The sequence below is a fragment of the Chenopodium album genome, chromosome 5 (assembly GCF_948465745.1).
Source record: "Chenopodium album chromosome 5, dcCheAlbu1.1, whole genome shotgun sequence".
NCBI classification, from domain to species: Eukaryota; Viridiplantae; Streptophyta; class Magnoliopsida; order Caryophyllales; family Amaranthaceae; genus Chenopodium; species Chenopodium album.
In genome coordinates, this window is record NC_137838.1 from 4,753,455 (window position 1) to 4,769,788 (window position 16,334).

Here is a 16,334-nt window from a genome sequence, read left to right on the forward strand (position 1 = left end):
CAATTGGGTTGGTGGAACCATCCGATTTGTCTTTAAACGGCCAATTTAATTACCGGTTTACAACTTGCACGGATTTCATCAACTCAAGCCTATTACGAACATTTATGACAACATATAATGATCATATATGGTTCCAAACGACATTATAGTACCCCGAGATGTATCTCCTAAAATATTAATTCTTTTCTACACCAGACTCCGAAACCTCCAAAATTTCTTAAAAAGCGTGGATATTAGCCTTCAATTTTGGAATTTTTTGATTTTTTTCGCTCGAAAATAAAAATTGTCGAAATGTTTACCATGGTCCCTAATATATTCAAGTTATAAATGAAATATATTCAATATGGGTAGATATTTTTGTAATGCCCAAAATAGTATATGGGACTAACATTATGAAACAAAGGGTTTACATTCTTAATCACTTTCAAGTTTCAACATTTCAAGACTAGGGCTGGAAAATCTTAAAATTAGTAAAATGTAGCTTAGATAAATAACAAATTTAAAGTCCGTTAAGTTCAATTCAAAATTAATAAATCTACCCGTCTTTTAAGATGTTCAATTAAGCTTGGCTTGACTGGAGATCCCTTTATATTTTTGGGTGTAGGGAGTGATTTTTTTTTAAGTAAATTCTAAATCATAACAGCCCAATCTATTGCACAAAACAAGCAAACTAACCGTTGCTCTCTATATTGATTGTATTATTGGATTGGGCTTTGTTATTTGTTAGATTCCTTCTCTGCTACGTCCTTGTCCTAAACAGGATTAAAATGAAGAACAATAAATTACTCAAAGAGCATCACCCACAAATGGTTCACAAACAAGAAAACAGGAGTAAAGCTAAGAAAGATAAATTATGTAAATAAATAGATACATTTTTATAAAAACTATAGTGGCTTCTCCCAATATTCTATAGTTATTTCATTTCTTATTCTACACGATTGAAATTGAAATTCTCCATTTAACAATCTTTTGTAATTTATGCGTAACACACTAATTATTATTATCTAATTTTGCTAAATTTATTTCGATAAACTTTCAATTTTCAAAATACATATAACTTTTTAACCATATTTTAAAACGGAGTAAACAATGTTGATTTTTATTTAATGGCCTCTATAAAGATTTTTTTTTGAGGGGGTGGCATCTATAAAGATATAAAGACATGAAATAATAGTATTAAAAATATAGAAGTATAAAATAAAATAAATAAAAAGGGAAATATTAGATTATTCTTTGTCATCAAAGCCTCCCAATTATTATCACCCACTTCATCCATTTCACACAATCAAACATTTGAGAGAGAGAAAGTGAGAAGAAAAGCAGGAAGAATGAAGAGGATACCTCGCATCAAATTTCCTGATAGACACCCTAAACCTTCTTCTTCAACTTCTGGTATAAACCTTTTTCCCCTGTTTTTCCTTCTGAATTTCTCTGTTTTTTGCAATATTTTTATTTTATTTTTTTTACTTTTCATTTTAGTTAAAGTTGTAATCTTTGATCTTCTACTGTTAAATTTATTAAATTTTATTGTTTTTAATCTTTATTATTGGGTTTTTTTTTCTGGGTATGTTGTTCTTAACAGTTTGTAATAATTCTAAGAAATTCCATAGCTTTAATCATCAGTCATCATCTAGCTTTAAAAATAAAAAATAAAAAATAAAAAATAAAAAAAGAAAAGAAAAAACCCCCTATATTTTTTTCTCTGCTTTTTCATTAGTGTGTTTGTTCTTCAATAACGGCTTGAAAATTCTTGATTTCACTATGGTGCACTTCATTGCCGTAATTGGCCAATTTGGGATTGCTTTATTAGTGTGGGTAGTTAAAGATTCCTTCTTCTATTGAACACACTTTTTCATTTGTCACAAATCAAAATTGAGCTTGCCAAAAAGTAAGTGATCAAGTTTTTTGTCACGGATAAGGTTGCGTACATCTAAACCTTCCGAAATATGGAGTAAAATTAATACAGTACTGCAAGTGGGATTAGAATTATGTTATTATCACAATTAGTTAGGGTTTTGATTTTACAGAGTTTTTAATTTTAATCTGAACAGTGATCATTAGCATATATATGCTGGTGTTAAAAAACAAAGCAGATGTTCTAGCTTGGTTTAGAATTATGCTCAGTAGCTGTAAGCATGTTACTTGTAGTGTGTTATGTTCATGCCTGATTCATGTAAGTGACTTTGTTAAGGTTTCGGCCGTTCGGATTCCTTACCATTAGAGTTCACTTGCATACTGCAACTGACCTTATCAATTGCATTCTCTATTGTCACCTTTTAGGGACAGATTTTGAGATTTATATGCTAGTCAGTGACTAAGTGAGTAGGGATGTGATTTATATGCTAATCAGTGACTGAGTAAGTGAGTAAGGATGTTTCGAGCCTTTGATTTTGTTAAGAATGATGTTTATAGACGTTTTTCAATGTCATATTTGCATGGTATGAGGAGTTCCACTTGATTCCATGTTTTCAGATAGAGCATGTTGTTGTAGTATTAATGTACCATTTAATTAGTATCAATATTTTCCTGCTGTCAGAATTCCTTTTTTTTTTTTTTTAGGTGTTGAGTCCCAACCAAAGCCACCTTCAGGAAACACGAACACTCGCAAGCTTTCAACATCAAAGTCTGACGTTCCTGCACCACCTAACTCTGCAGGAGGGGGTGGTAAAGCTTCACTTCAGCCTAAGCGCACACCGGTCTCAGACAAGGAGATGGAAGCTATCTTGGTAAGAATTACTCCATCCCACTACAGTTCCTCCATTTCAGATCCTTTTATTCAATTAATTCCGAAAATGACACAGAAAAAACAAGTACAGAGTAATTAAGCTTTCTCCTATTATGTCCTTGCAGTTGGGTGGCTGCGTTTAGTTTCATTTCGGAAAGTTGTCAAAACTCAAAACAAAGACCTGCTGCATTTTCAACCTTTTCTTGCTTATCCTTCCAATGCAAATGTGACCATGAGCTGAAGACTGCATTTCCAACTTCATTGGTGTGAGACACATTTGGACTTGGCAAATTCAGAATGTTGTTTTCGCAACGGTCTGTATAACCTGCAGATGTACTGAAATATGTTTTCTGTCTATATAATAAACTTATATCTTATGGAGTTATCACAGTGATCTTTGCATAACGGCTAATGTAGTGAAAATCATTTTGGAGATGAATGGTCTCCCTTCAGTAAAAACTGCCTATAAACAGAACCGATGAAAATCTACTAATCACACAATGGATTAATGGTGACTGATTTGATCTCGTTTATTATTTGACATTAGACCTAACAAAATATCAGCCTCAGATAACACATCCTCTAAACGCACATATATTTTCCGGTCAGATCAATATTGTTTGTTACAAATCTACAGCCAATATTGACCTAACCCAATTTGATTTTGCGCTGGCTAATGGAATTAGTCATATGAGCCAACCTGAATATGACGAGATTGAATCGTACATCTCAATTCTCAACACTTGAATGTGGCTTGTGCAATTGCAATTTCTAAAATTTACAATGGGAACCCAGGAATGTAGAGAGCATGATGCACAAGTATGTGTCACAGACAGTAAAATTTGCAAGGAAAAAAAAAAATGAAGGCTACAAACACTCAAACAAGAAAAAATAAAGAGCAACATTTATAGAAAGCTGACAAATTATAGCCTCAAATTTTAATAATTATAAGTGGACAAGGCTTCTCATATTGTTTGTTCACAAAGAAAAATCTCACATTGGTGCTTCAGATTCAATTACAATCTGGCATCATGTGCAATCTTAAGTTTCCAGCTCTAACTTTCACATATATAGCTTTCAAACAAAACTGTACATTGCTCTATCTAGCTTCACTACTACCCGATAACGCCTTTCAGGTAATGGGCAGTCCATATAAACAAAATGTGGCAAAGAAACAAATACGACCACTTTCTTTTTACTTATTACTAGCCACAAGAAGCTTGGTGGTCATCAATCAAACACCTCTAAATTCTCACATTTACGAAGCAGCAGTTCCTAATCGATGGTTCTTTCGGGCATGAAGAAAAGAATTGATCAAGACAAGCAGCCTATGTCATCACAGTTCGTTTGTCACTCTCCAGTTGCCTCTTACCGGCAACTTCTTCTACTGGAGTGCTAACGTCGACCTCCTTCTCTTCACCCATGAGATACCTGTCAACCTGAGAAGCAGCTTGCCTGCCCTCTGAGATGGCCCACACTACCAAGGACTGGCCTCGTCTACAATCCCCAGCAGCAAATACACCCTCCACATTGGTTGAAAACCGACCATAGTCAGCCTTGAAGTTCGAGCGGTTGTCTTTCTCCACGCCCAGCTTGTCTGCCACGTTCTGCAGGAGCACAGCAACAAAATGGTAAGCAACCATCCCCGCAGTTAAATTTCAAGAATGAGGCATTAGATGTATTATCTAAAAATCAATTCTAGCCCCTCCCTCCCCATTTAAACAAAACTGATACTCAAAAAATTTACTACTAGTATTTATCATTCTTTTTACTTTTTTTCTTTTTTTGAAATGAGAAATAAAGAATACTAACCGCTTCAGGGCCTAGGAATCCCATAGCGAGAAGTACTAAATCTGCTTCAATGAACTCTTGCGATCCTTCAACTTCCTTGAATTGGAACTTCCCACTGGCATCCTTTTCCCACACGACATGTACCAACTCAAGACCTTTTAACTTACCATTCTCATCTCCAACAAAACGCTTTGTGAGAACCTCGTAAGACCTCGGGTCTTTACCGAACTTGGCAGCAGCTTCCTGGTGACCATAGTCAACTCGGAAAATACGTGGCCACTGCAAGACCAAGAAAAAATTGACAAAGATTTCCAATTAGAACACTTAGATTAATTAGTGAAAGATGGGGAAGAAGACGTGAATTTCGGCAAAGTTTTTGAAATTTAGAGAGATTGAAGGGAATGCTAAACCTGTGGCCAAGGGTTGCCAGGAGCTCTCGAATTTGGTGGTTGGGGAAGAAGTTCCAAGTTGACGACATTAGTACAGCCATGTCGAATAGATGTACCAATGCAATCAGTGCCTGTGTCACCTCCACCAATGACCACAACCTTCTTCCCTTTAGCAGAGATGTAGTTACCATCTTGTAGATTACTGTCAAGCAAGCTCTTAGTATTTGCATGTAGGAATTCCATGGCAAAATGGATTCCTGACAAGTCCCGTCCTTCGATAGGAAGGTCCCTAAAGCAAAAAAAAGGTATAGTTATGTCTTATGAGCCATAGAAGGGAAGAATAAAAAATTTGCAATACAAATTTTCCCACAGTTTTACCTGGGTTTTGTAGCCCCAACAGCCAACACAATGGCATCATTCTCCTCCTTAAGCCGGTCAATGGAATATTGTGGATCTTTGCCAACATTTGCATTCACTACGAATTGTACACCTTCCTCAGCCATGAGATTCACACGCCGTTGAACAACATTCACTTTGTCAGTCTTCATGTTGGGCACTCCATACATCATCAATCCTCCAATTCTATCAGCACGTTCATAAACAGTCACAAAATGACCCATTTTGTTCAGTTGATCCGCAGCTGCCATGCCAGAAGGTCCACTTCCAACTACAGCAACTTTTTTCCTGATATCACACATATGAAGGCCATCAGATCACAAATCTAGGAAGTGGAATTTCATTAACCCAAAAAAATTGACAATTTTTGCAAGTAAATAGTATGTACCCAGTTCTTTTCTGTGGAGGCCTTGGGACCATCCATCCTTCCTCAAAGGCTTTGTCTATGATTGAACATTCAATAGTTTTGATTGACACAGGATTTTCAATGATGCCAAGAACACAGGAACCCTCACACGGTGCTGGACAAACTCTACCAGTAAACTCTGGGAAGTTATTCGTTTCCAAGAGTCGGTCCAGAGCTTCACGCCACCTATTCTGGTAAACTAATTCATTAAACTCCGGGATTTTATTTCCTAGTGGGCACCCTGTATTATCCTGCAAATAAAGCAAAATAGAGCAATTCTCACAATAAGACTACTAAGCCACTTGAAAGAACGTGTTAATATGAATATTTGCACATTTAACATTTTCACTTACCTGATGGCAAAATGGAGTACCACAATCCATGCACCGAGCAGCTTGTGTCTTCAATAAGGGGGCAGGTCTTTTTTCATCCATGACCTCATTATAGTCCTTCATCCTTTCATTTGGATCACGATACTGAATCCCCTCACGTTCATACGCAACAAAACCACGATGTTTTTGAGCATCAGGAACTTGAGAAGGACGCTTGAACTCTTCTACTTCGTCCTCTTCCTGCATGAAGATGAAAACATAAGCCCCACATGGATCCATGGAAATCCATCAAGATATAAGTTAGATTAAAAACAACATAATGTACCTGACTGTCTTGCTCTTGCAAAGCAGAACTTGCCATCTTTTTTAGTTCTTCAAATGCATCTTTTTCAGTCACTTCAATTTCATCTTTTTCCTCCTCGGCCACCTTACCGCCAGTCTCCTGGGATGCTCCGTCAGTTTTCATGCTTGCAAGCACCCGCTTGTAGTCTCTAGGAAAGACCTTGATAAACTTGGGCAAGAGGGTGTCAAAACTTGCTAGCACTTCCTGAGCAAGCTTGCTATTTGTATGGCGTTGATGCTGCTGAATCATGATTCTTAGACTCGTTATATCCTCTTCTTCCTCAACTTTATCAAGATCCACTAGCTCAGAATTGCATCGGGAATGGAATTTTCCATCCAAATCAAGAACATATGCTATACCACCGCTCATACCTGCAGCAAAGTTTCGGCCAGTTTTTCCTAATACCACCACAGTTCCACCAGTCATGTACTCGCAACCATGATCACCAACGCCTTCCACAACGGCCTTAGCCCCTGAATTACGTACACAAAATCTTTCTGCCGCCATGCCGTTAAAGTATGCTTCTCCACAGGTTGCTCCATAAAGAGCTACATTGCCAATTACAATGTTCTCCTTGGGATCAAAGCTGCTACTCCTTGGAGGATATACAACAATCTTACCACCTGATAATCCTTTCCCAACATAGTCATTACTGTCACCTTCAAGCTCTAAAGTTATACCAGGGCAAAGGAAAGCTCCAAGACTTTGGCCTGCACTTCCATTGAATTTAATGTGGATAGTGTCTGTAGGTAGTCCTTCCAAGTGGTAACGTTTTGTCACTTCATGGCTAAGCATAGTTCCCACAGCACGGTTTACATTCTTGATTGGGGTTTCAATATATACAGGAAGGGCCTTTTCGAGGGCAGCTTTAGAGCTCACAATCAATTCTTGATCCAAAGCCATGTCCAAGCCATGATCCTGTTTTTGGACACAGCGCTGAGCAGCGCCTGGACGGATGGTAGCAGCTGGTCTAAGCAAGAGAGAGAGATCAATGTTCTTCAGCTTCTCATTGCTCTTCGTCACTTCTTCATCAACTTCAAGCATATCTGAGCGCCCAACCATCTCATCAAGCTTCCTGAACCCAAGCTGAGACATGATCTCCCTGACCTCCTCTGCTAACATGAAGAAGAAATTAATAACATGCTCAGGCTCACCAGCAAACTTTGCACGAAGAACAGGATCCTGTGTAGCAATGCCCACTGGACAAGTGTTCTTATGGCACTTCCTCATCATTATGCACCCAAGTGTGATGAGGGGAGCAGTGCTGAAACCAAACTCTTCAGCTCCAAGAAGAGCTGCAATTGCCACATCTCTTCCTGTTTTCAATTGACCATCTGTTTGAAGAACTGTACGGCCTCGAAGGTCATTAGCAACCAGAGTTTGATGCGTCTCAGCCAGGCCAAGCTCCCAAGGAAGCCCAGCATTTTTTATGCCTGTCCATCGAGATGCTCCAGTACCTCCGTCATGTCCAGAGATCAAAACATGGTCAGCATGCCCCTTAACAACCCCAGCAGCAATCACTCCAACACCAGCTTCAGAAACAAGTTTAACACTTACTCGGGCTGATGGATTGGCATTCTGAATTCCAAAATAATACATCAGAACATCTATATATAATTTTTACACAGGTAAACATGTTAAATTGGTCTTACAAAACCACATATGTACCTTCAAGTCATGAATAAGTTGAGCAAGGTCCTCAATTGAATAAATGTCATGATGAGGAGGAGGGCTTATAAGTCCAACACCAGCTGTGGAGTTTCTAGTTACAGCAATATCTCCAATCACCTTATGACCAGGGAGCTCCCCACCTTCACCAGGCTTAGCACCCTAAATAAGAAAAATCCACAACTTAGCAAAACATTCAATGACGAGTAAAGTAACTTGGCATAAAAGTTATTCTCACCACAGTTAACATGTAGGTACAAGTTAAAGAAGCAAAGACACCCGTGGGTGCTTTGCAGACACAGCATCATCTGTCCATAAACATAAATTCATGAACAAGTGGAAACCTCCATTCCTAAAGAATGCAGGGGTTGTGCTATAGAAGTAGTTCAAAGAAAACCAAAATTTTTTGGTACAAGTACTCCAATCTCTTTAGCCATGTCATACCTGAGCCATCTTAATTTGTAACTCATCAGCATTGGTCAAATAATAACTGGAAACACCAAATCTTCCACTTGCCACCTGCTTAATAGCACTACGCTTAGGATTCATTGAACCATCTGGGAGTGGCTCTAGACGTGATGGATTCTCACCTCCCTCACCTAGACAACAACTTTTTAGTCAAGACAGTTATTCAAAGAAAAAGAAAAGCCTGACTTATAGTGATAAGATTTTAGCCATTAAAATTAGATAGCATGGACAGATTGGGAAAGATCAAAAGCCACATACCTGTATTAGATTTTCCTCCCAACTTGTTCATAGCAATAGCAAGAGCAGAGTGCGCCTCCAGGGATATTGATCCATAACTCATGGCACCAGTGCAAAATCGTTTCACAATCTCACTTGCAGGTTCTACCTCTTCCAAGGGAACTTGATCTTTCATTTCCTTGAACTTCAAAAGTCCTCTTAGATTGCTTGATTTATTTAACTCATTGATACGTTTTGAATATTCTTTGTAGGCTCCAACACTGTTTGATTTAGCAGCTTCCTGCAACTTTGCCATAGCAAGAGGATCATTGAGGTGAAGTTCACCATCTTTCCTCCAGTGATAATCCCCTGGATTAGGTAGTGCGACTGATTCTGCACTTCCAAACGGAAGAGCCCGTCTTGGAAATGCCATCTCATGAAGTTTCAATGCATCAGAGGCCAGCATTTCAAAAGTTGCACCTTCAACTCTGCTTGCAGTTCCAGTGAAACACCTCTCAATGACTTCTGAAGAAAGACCTACAGCTTCAAATATCTGAGCACCCTTGTATGATGCCAAGGTAGATATTCCCATCTTTGCAAGAACTTTCATCATTCCATAGTTGCTTGCTTTAAAGTATCTCTTAATTAGCTCATCCTTTGAGCGAAATTCACCAGTTGATTTAGGTGGAATCTTTCCATCTACTTGCAGCCTCCATATAGTTTCAATGGCCAAATACGGACAAATTGCATCCACTCCAAAACCAACTAGAGTACAGAAATGATGCACTTCACGTGGCTCAGCAGATTCAATTATCAGACCAACACGAGTTCGCTCAAGTGTCTTAACTAAATGCTGATGAACGGCACCAACTGCCAATAGAGAGCTCACTGCAACTCTACTTGGCGAGAAAGCTACAAAAGAGGAAGAAAATAAGGATCAAAAGACATCAGTCATATCAGAGTTGATGAACAGAATTTAATTTCTGTTGTCAATTAACCAGGAAAAACGATTAGTGACTTGTTAATCATACCTCGGTCAGAAAGCACCAGAACAGTGTATCCCTCCTTTATTGCATCTCTTGCTTCAGCAGAGATCCTGTCCAACGTCTGCTCCAAGCCTTTTCTACCCAGGGTCTTGGGATATGTGATGTCAATGACCTTGCTACGCCATCCTCTGTAATCCATTTTCTTAACAGCTTCCATTTCTTCAATGGTCAAAAGAGGCCCCTTCAATGATAGACGGTGACACTGCAACTCAGTCATTTCTGTGAGATCACCTTCAGGACCAATCATGCACTCCATGGATGTCACAATCTTCTCCCTAATAGGATCAATGGGAGGGTTTGTGACTTGAGCAAACAGCTGCTTGAAGTACTGGAAAGTGAGTTTCTCCCTGTTTGACATCACAGCCAAGGGAGTATCATTTCCCATGGAACCAAGAGCCTCAGTGGCATCCTTTGCCATGGGAATCAATAGCATTTCCAAGGCTTCAACAGAGTACCTAAAAAAACCACCTCATGTTAATACTTCAAGAAAAATGGTGCATAAATATGATGCAGTAGTGTTGAGTCATGGCATCTACCCAAATGCCTTCAATGGCGCCAACAAACCATGAATGCCCATGTTCTCCATGTCCTCATCCAGATTAGACACCTATAACAGCAAAAACAAAATCCAATTAGATTATTTCAATAATGTAAGCTTCTTCATCAAACAAATACAAAAACATCCGGGACGCAATCCATTCCAGGCAAATGGAAACGATTGCTGTACTTACAGGAACTGCTCCAGAAATAGCAGGAGCAACCCTCTCTGTCTCGGCCACAGAATCAACTATGTCCTTCAATACTAACTTCTGCCTTTTCAGCCATTCCCCATATGGCCGAGCCATTGAATATTGCTTTTTTAAGGCATCATCATCGACAACAATGTGCTTGTCAAAATCAACCAAAAGCATCATTCCAGGGTTCAAACGCCCTTTCTTGGATACGTCTTCTGGTGAAATATCAACAACTCCAACCTCACTTGCCATTATAACTCGTCCACTGTGAGTTATATAGAAACGTCCAGGACGTAATCCATTCCGATCCAGAGTGGCTCCAAGATATCGGCCATCAGTGACTGCAAGGAAACTAATGTCAGGCACTCAGCAGGGGAAACTAATAGAACTTTAAAGTACCAAAGAGATCAGAAATGAATGTTTACATGTTATAAGAGCTGGCCCATCCCATGGTTCCATTAGGGCCGAGAGGTACTCATAAAATCCCTTTCTGTGAGGATCCATATTCTTGTCATTCTGCCAAGCTTCAGGAATCATCATCATGACGGCTTCAGGAATACTTCTACCAGCACGAACCAAGAGTTCAAGGACGCCATCAAAAGCTCCTAAAAGGTAAAACAGTAGAAAATCATTCTCTGAATCCACCAGCTCATCCTAAGAATCTGGTATTTACATGCCAAGCCAAGAATAGCCGACAGTATTTCTGATACTGAGTATTGTTCTAACCTGAATCAGAAGAGCTGGCATCCACAATAGGCAAAAGCTTTTTCATTTCATTCTTTGACAGACCAAGTTCCTTGCACTTAAGCAGACCTTCACGAGCCCGCATCCTAGGATAAATTATTTTAGAACAAACAGTAAGATGGCTATAAACTGTTTCAGCTCTATTTCTGCTAGGTGGAAGACTTACCTGATGAGTGAACGAGCATATACAAAGTAAAAATTCCACTGGAATATCTTTTTAAAGAGCAAGGACAGTTATTATAGGCAACAATATCTACAAAATGGTCAATTTAGCACAGCCAGAGTTTGTAAGTTGGTTAACTTACCAATTTACATTTCCACGAAGAGTATTGATCTCCCCGTTATGACCCAATACACGCATAGGCTGAGCACGATCCCAGCTTGGAAATGTGTTGGTGGAGAAGCGAGAATGCACCTGCAAAGTATGAGGAGCATACGTTTCAGTCAAAGAAATTCTCTACCATATACACATCCAAAAATCTCTTAAAACCGATTTGTATACAATTTTACATTCGAAGGGGCTATGGTAAGGGTAATTTCCAGCAAAAATCCGAACTCCCTATACTACCTCGACACACATTTTCTTTTCCATCTCTCCTCAAGAACATCATAGAGAGCAACAGCACCAAATTCTGCAAAGATGATTTAATGAGTTCCTTACCAACGCACCCAATGCATCCAATCGGGCATCCAAATACATAAGAGTAATCAAGGAGTGGAAGAACTTAAGAGATCATTCATACTTCAATGCCTCAGAAGTCATTCCTCAACCTTGCACCTCGTGAGTTACCCGTAGTTCCCATGCTTCTGGTTGTTAAGATATAAGTTAGCAGACAAAGATGCAAGTGAATAGAAAATATAATTACCAGGGCCATGTAGCTCGTAAACCTTTCATTGCCAAGATCCCAATAATAGTACTCCTTCAGTTGAGAAGGCTTCAACTGACCTTTGTAAACAATAGTCCTGCAACAATCAAGCACCAAATTACAGAAATTGCCAAAATAAAATATTGCTAACAGAATCATAAAGTACCCTGTACCACAATTAACTAAAATAGAGTGCCAGAAAATATTGCCAACCTTGAGGACAGAGAGCATATATAGAAGTCCTTTACACCGCCATGTTGGAGGTTCAACGCGGCTCTAATAGCTACCATTGAAACCCTCCTCAGTATGTACATCTGTTAGAAATAAATAAAATTTGTAAATAAGCTAGAAAAAGGTAGAACATAAAACTTATAGAGAAAATAGCTCAATAATAACACATATATTAGACATATCATATTTTTGCTTTACTGATTGCCTAACAAGATCAAATTTTATGGTAATACATAATTTCAAAATCCACATCATCTCAAATATAACCAGCATTGCATAGTTTTATAAATTTTAGATAATTTGAAAGCTACCTGCTGTTCAAGGTCTGCTTTTGATCGAGGGGTTGGTGTAAGAAACACCTGTTCAACCACTGGTTCAGTCATCAGAGCAGACTTACCCAGTCCTGAATTATCGGTTGGGACTGGACGCCATCCAAGGACTGTATGACCAAGTGATTCTGCAACCTAAAAACACAACACAGAATTCAACAGTCAAATTTCATAAACTAGAACTCCAGTCCAGGGACTGTATGACCAAGTGATGTGCAAGTGTGCAACCTAACAAATAATTCAAAAAGTCAAATTCCTTATCTTATAACTCCAGACAAAAGTATTCATGAAAAACTTAGTTGTGACCAAGACCATAGTTACTCAGACTCGAGCGGGTTCATGTCCAAGTGTCAAACTCGACTATCTTATACTCCATAACACTTTTGCATCTCTTTTAACTAAAAATCTAAACACACACCAGGACAAAGCAAAATGACCCTGTAACAAATAAACAGAAAACTGCCATAATCTTAATGATTGATGCATTCAACCGTAAACAAACTACAAATTGGAAGTTAACGCAAACAACAAAACACAAGAAATACATGATATTTTATACCACTTGATAGTCATTTAGTCACGTGATACCTCCTTTCCACCAAAAAGTAACAGAATAATAAATGTCAAATCTAACGAAATTAATTCAAAAATTACCTTAGTAAACACATTTTTGCTTTCTTCCCTTCTACTCTCAGAAGTAGGCAAGAAAAACATCCCAACTGCATATTCTCCAAGAGGTGGCAATTGAAATCCAAGATCCTTCGTCACCTAATTCAATTAACAACCTCCTCATAAAATTACCATCCAAATAAACACATTCCAACAAGTCAAATGCGACAAGTAAAATGAGATAAACCCGAGAAATAATAAAATATTACCTCGGTGAAGAAATCATGCGGAAGACCGACGAGAATACCGGCACCATCACCAGTGTTAGTCTCACAACCACACGCACCTCTGTGTGACATCCTCACCAACATTTCAACTGCATCCGTAACCTTTTTTTTTTTATTATTATTACCATAATTACCAAAAAAAAATTAGTAAATTTTATTTAATTAATCTTTAAAATCAAAAACCCTAAAAAAAATTAAAATAAATTTATTTACCGTTTTACGGCTGCACTCGCCGGAAAGTTCAGCGACAAAACCAACTCCACAAGAATCCTTATCATTTTTCGGGTCGTATAACCCGAGAGGCTGCTCCGGAACCAGAGATAATGCGGATTGAATAACGAACCTCGAATTCGGGTCCCGAAGCAGTGGTCGTAGTCTCTCGGATCTTAACCTATTTCCGAAGATTTTGCTTTCACAGATCTTGGCTTCGGACCTCCGAACCGCGTAGCTTCGGGAGCTTCTCTTACCGAACCTACATAACTGTGGCTGCACCACCACTAGTCCTCCATGGTCATCCGAACCTACTTTGGTTCGGAGGTTTAATACCGAACCTACCCCTGCTGCAACCGACATGTCGTCTAATCGAGCTTTTCCGGTTGATTTTAGGATTGATTTTTGATTTAATTTAAGATTATTGTTATTATTATCGTCGTTATAATTATAATTGATTAAATATATACGAAAATTGATTTCCGATGATTATACAGGGTGATGAAGACGGCGTCGTATTGACACAGTAGAGGGAGAAAGAAGAGAGAGAAGTTGAAGGTCTCCCGTCTCCTCAGCAATGGCGGATTTCCGCGAGGAGAGAGAGAAAATATTGCAGAGGAGAGAGAGTAAATGAGGTGAAAGCGTTTCAAAGAGATGGGTTGTGTAGTCTTTTTATAGAACAAGAAGAGAGTGTGTTGAGCTCGGTTTTTTATTTAATTTTTTTTTTTATTATTATTATTAGTAATTAAAAAGGTTGGAAAATCGGGAAAAAGTAAAAAAAATAAATAAAAAGTGGGGAAAGTGGGGACCACAATCGACGTGACAGAGGGAAATAGGGTGTCGGGATGCCACGTGGAGGAATGAGCTTATGCGGCACGCGACAGACGCTAAGGAGAAAAGGGGTAAAATGGTAATTTCATAGAGTTAACCTACAAAATTGGTAGAGGTAAAAATGGTTGTTAAGATTACGCCGCCACTCGGTTTGGGTCCGAACCGCCGCGGCTCGGCGTCGTTTTTACTCTTGGATTTTTTTATTTTTGAAAGATTTTACTCTTGGATATAGGGATTAGGATTAACTTCTTTTTTTTTTTTTGGATAAATATAAGTAATTCACCATTCAAATTTAATTATTAAAAAATTTTGAATAATGTGCTAACTATATCTGTAAATTATGGATAATGGATTATAAGGATTATTATCCTTTATTTCTTGATTTTGTTTCCTTTGATGTTTATTCCTTTTAATTTTTCACAAAATTATTAGCTGCAAAATGTTGTACATGTTTTTTTTTTCTCTTTGATTATCCAAGTTCAACTTGGGTGATTTTGAGATACTTTTGACAATAATTTAATTTAGTAATTAATGTCATTTATCATCGAAATTTCAAATGATTTTCTCATACTAGACTACTAGTTTACAAAATACAATTCTTCAAAAACAATCCAAAATACTGCTTGGAGAGAGTGTTTTCTAAACATCATTTGATGTTTTATAGTCAAACAACATAAATTGTGATGACTCAGCAATTGTATTGTTAAGTATTTAATGATTTCTACTCGCTTCTCATATTGCTATACATGTGCGCATGTGAATATGTGATAATGACGATAAGCTATTCAATGGAGTGATTATCTACCTCTATGACTATGTAATTTAATTAACAACATTACATGTTTAATTAACAACATTACATGTTTAATAAAATGACTACTTTGTCGTGTTGTATATTGGACACTTGAGATGATTGTATGTAATATATATTTTGTTCTAGTTCACATTTATAATTTCTATTGCATTGCACTTTCATGTATATTTATATTTTATAATTTTCTACAAGATATAAAATATTTAGGCCATATTCGCTTGAGCTTCTAGGTAGAGTAGATTAAAGCAAAGCATAACAACTCAAAAGAAAAGGGCTTTAAATTATTGTTGGTGTTTTATATAATGCTACAAATACCCAATGAGTCTATTTAAGCTGATACATGTGGATTTAGTAACAAGTTTGTGTTGTCCATGTCTCACCATTTTTGAACTGTTGCATTTTTCATGAAACTATGAGGATAAATTCAAGACATTCATTAAATTGATACTGGATAATCTAATAATCTTTAATATACTTGTATTATATTAGGTCAATATAATTGTAAAGGATTCCAAACACTATTACTCATTTACCCCTTATATGATTTATTGTACAACCTCCCATCATTAGTATCCTTCAATAATCCTTTGATCCCACTAATAGTTTTAGGCCCTGTTTGGTAGCTAGCTTATTGGGGGTATATTAGCTTATTTGACTAACTTTAGCTGATTGACTAGTCAAACAAGCTAATACAAGTGTTTGGTAGTAAGCTTATTGAAATAGCTTATTCCACTAAATAAGCTCTTTTTGGAAAAACTCATTTTAGGAGCTTTTTCAATTAGCTTATTCATTAATTATTGTGAAATGACACTTATAACCTCATTTTAAAATTCTATCTAAACTACCTACCCCACAATTAGCTTATTGGTCATTTCACATACTCAATCACCTTTAAGCTA

At 37.7% G+C, this 16,334-nt stretch overlaps 1 protein-coding gene and 1 long non-coding RNA gene across 4 annotated transcripts; one reads left to right on the plus strand and one right to left on the minus strand.

The window, feature by feature from the left end:
- The first annotated feature begins 1,231 nt into the window (after positions 1 to 1,231).
- LOC145630145 (uncharacterized) lies at positions 1,232 to 3,115 on the plus strand. The gene is made up of 3 exons (XR_014112015.1): positions 1,232 to 1,392; positions 2,560 to 2,726; positions 2,851 to 3,115. It is a non-coding gene; the product is annotated as an uncharacterized LOC145630145 (long non-coding RNA).
- Positions 3,116 to 3,648: 533 nt separating this feature from the next.
- On the minus strand, positions 3,649 to 14,442 carry LOC145631608 (glutamate synthase 1 [NADH], chloroplastic-like). Of its 3 annotated transcripts, XM_081683720.1 has the most exons (22): positions 13,794 to 14,442; positions 13,563 to 13,682; positions 13,339 to 13,452; positions 12,667 to 12,819; positions 12,338 to 12,438; positions 12,125 to 12,221; positions 11,564 to 11,673; positions 11,241 to 11,344; positions 10,940 to 11,119; positions 10,512 to 10,855; positions 10,317 to 10,387; positions 9,766 to 10,235; positions 8,777 to 9,646; positions 8,495 to 8,649; positions 8,051 to 8,212; positions 6,365 to 7,960; positions 6,061 to 6,279; positions 5,690 to 5,958; positions 5,284 to 5,589; positions 4,927 to 5,194; positions 4,538 to 4,795; positions 3,649 to 4,332 (listed from the first exon to the last, which is right to left on the minus strand). In XM_081683720.1, the coding sequence occupies exons 1-22, from the start codon at positions 14,151 to 14,153 to the stop codon at positions 4,054 to 4,056; spliced, it is 6,606 nt and encodes a 2,201-aa protein (XP_081539846.1). In that variant the 5' UTR covers positions 14,154 to 14,442; the 3' UTR covers positions 3,649 to 4,053. The 3 variants fall into 3 exon arrangements, with proteins under 3 accessions (XP_081539846.1, XP_081539847.1, XP_081539849.1); XM_081683721.1 differs by lacking the exons at positions 12,338 to 12,438; positions 12,667 to 12,819; positions 13,339 to 13,452; positions 13,563 to 13,682; positions 13,794 to 14,442 and adding an exon at positions 11,920 to 12,065 and having other exon boundaries at positions 12,147 to 12,201; XM_081683723.1 differs by lacking the exons at positions 12,125 to 12,221; positions 12,338 to 12,438; positions 12,667 to 12,819; ... (1 more) ...; positions 13,563 to 13,682; positions 13,794 to 14,442 and adding exons at positions 11,827 to 11,890; positions 12,002 to 12,039.
- Positions 14,443 to 16,334: the final 1,892 nt, after the last annotated feature.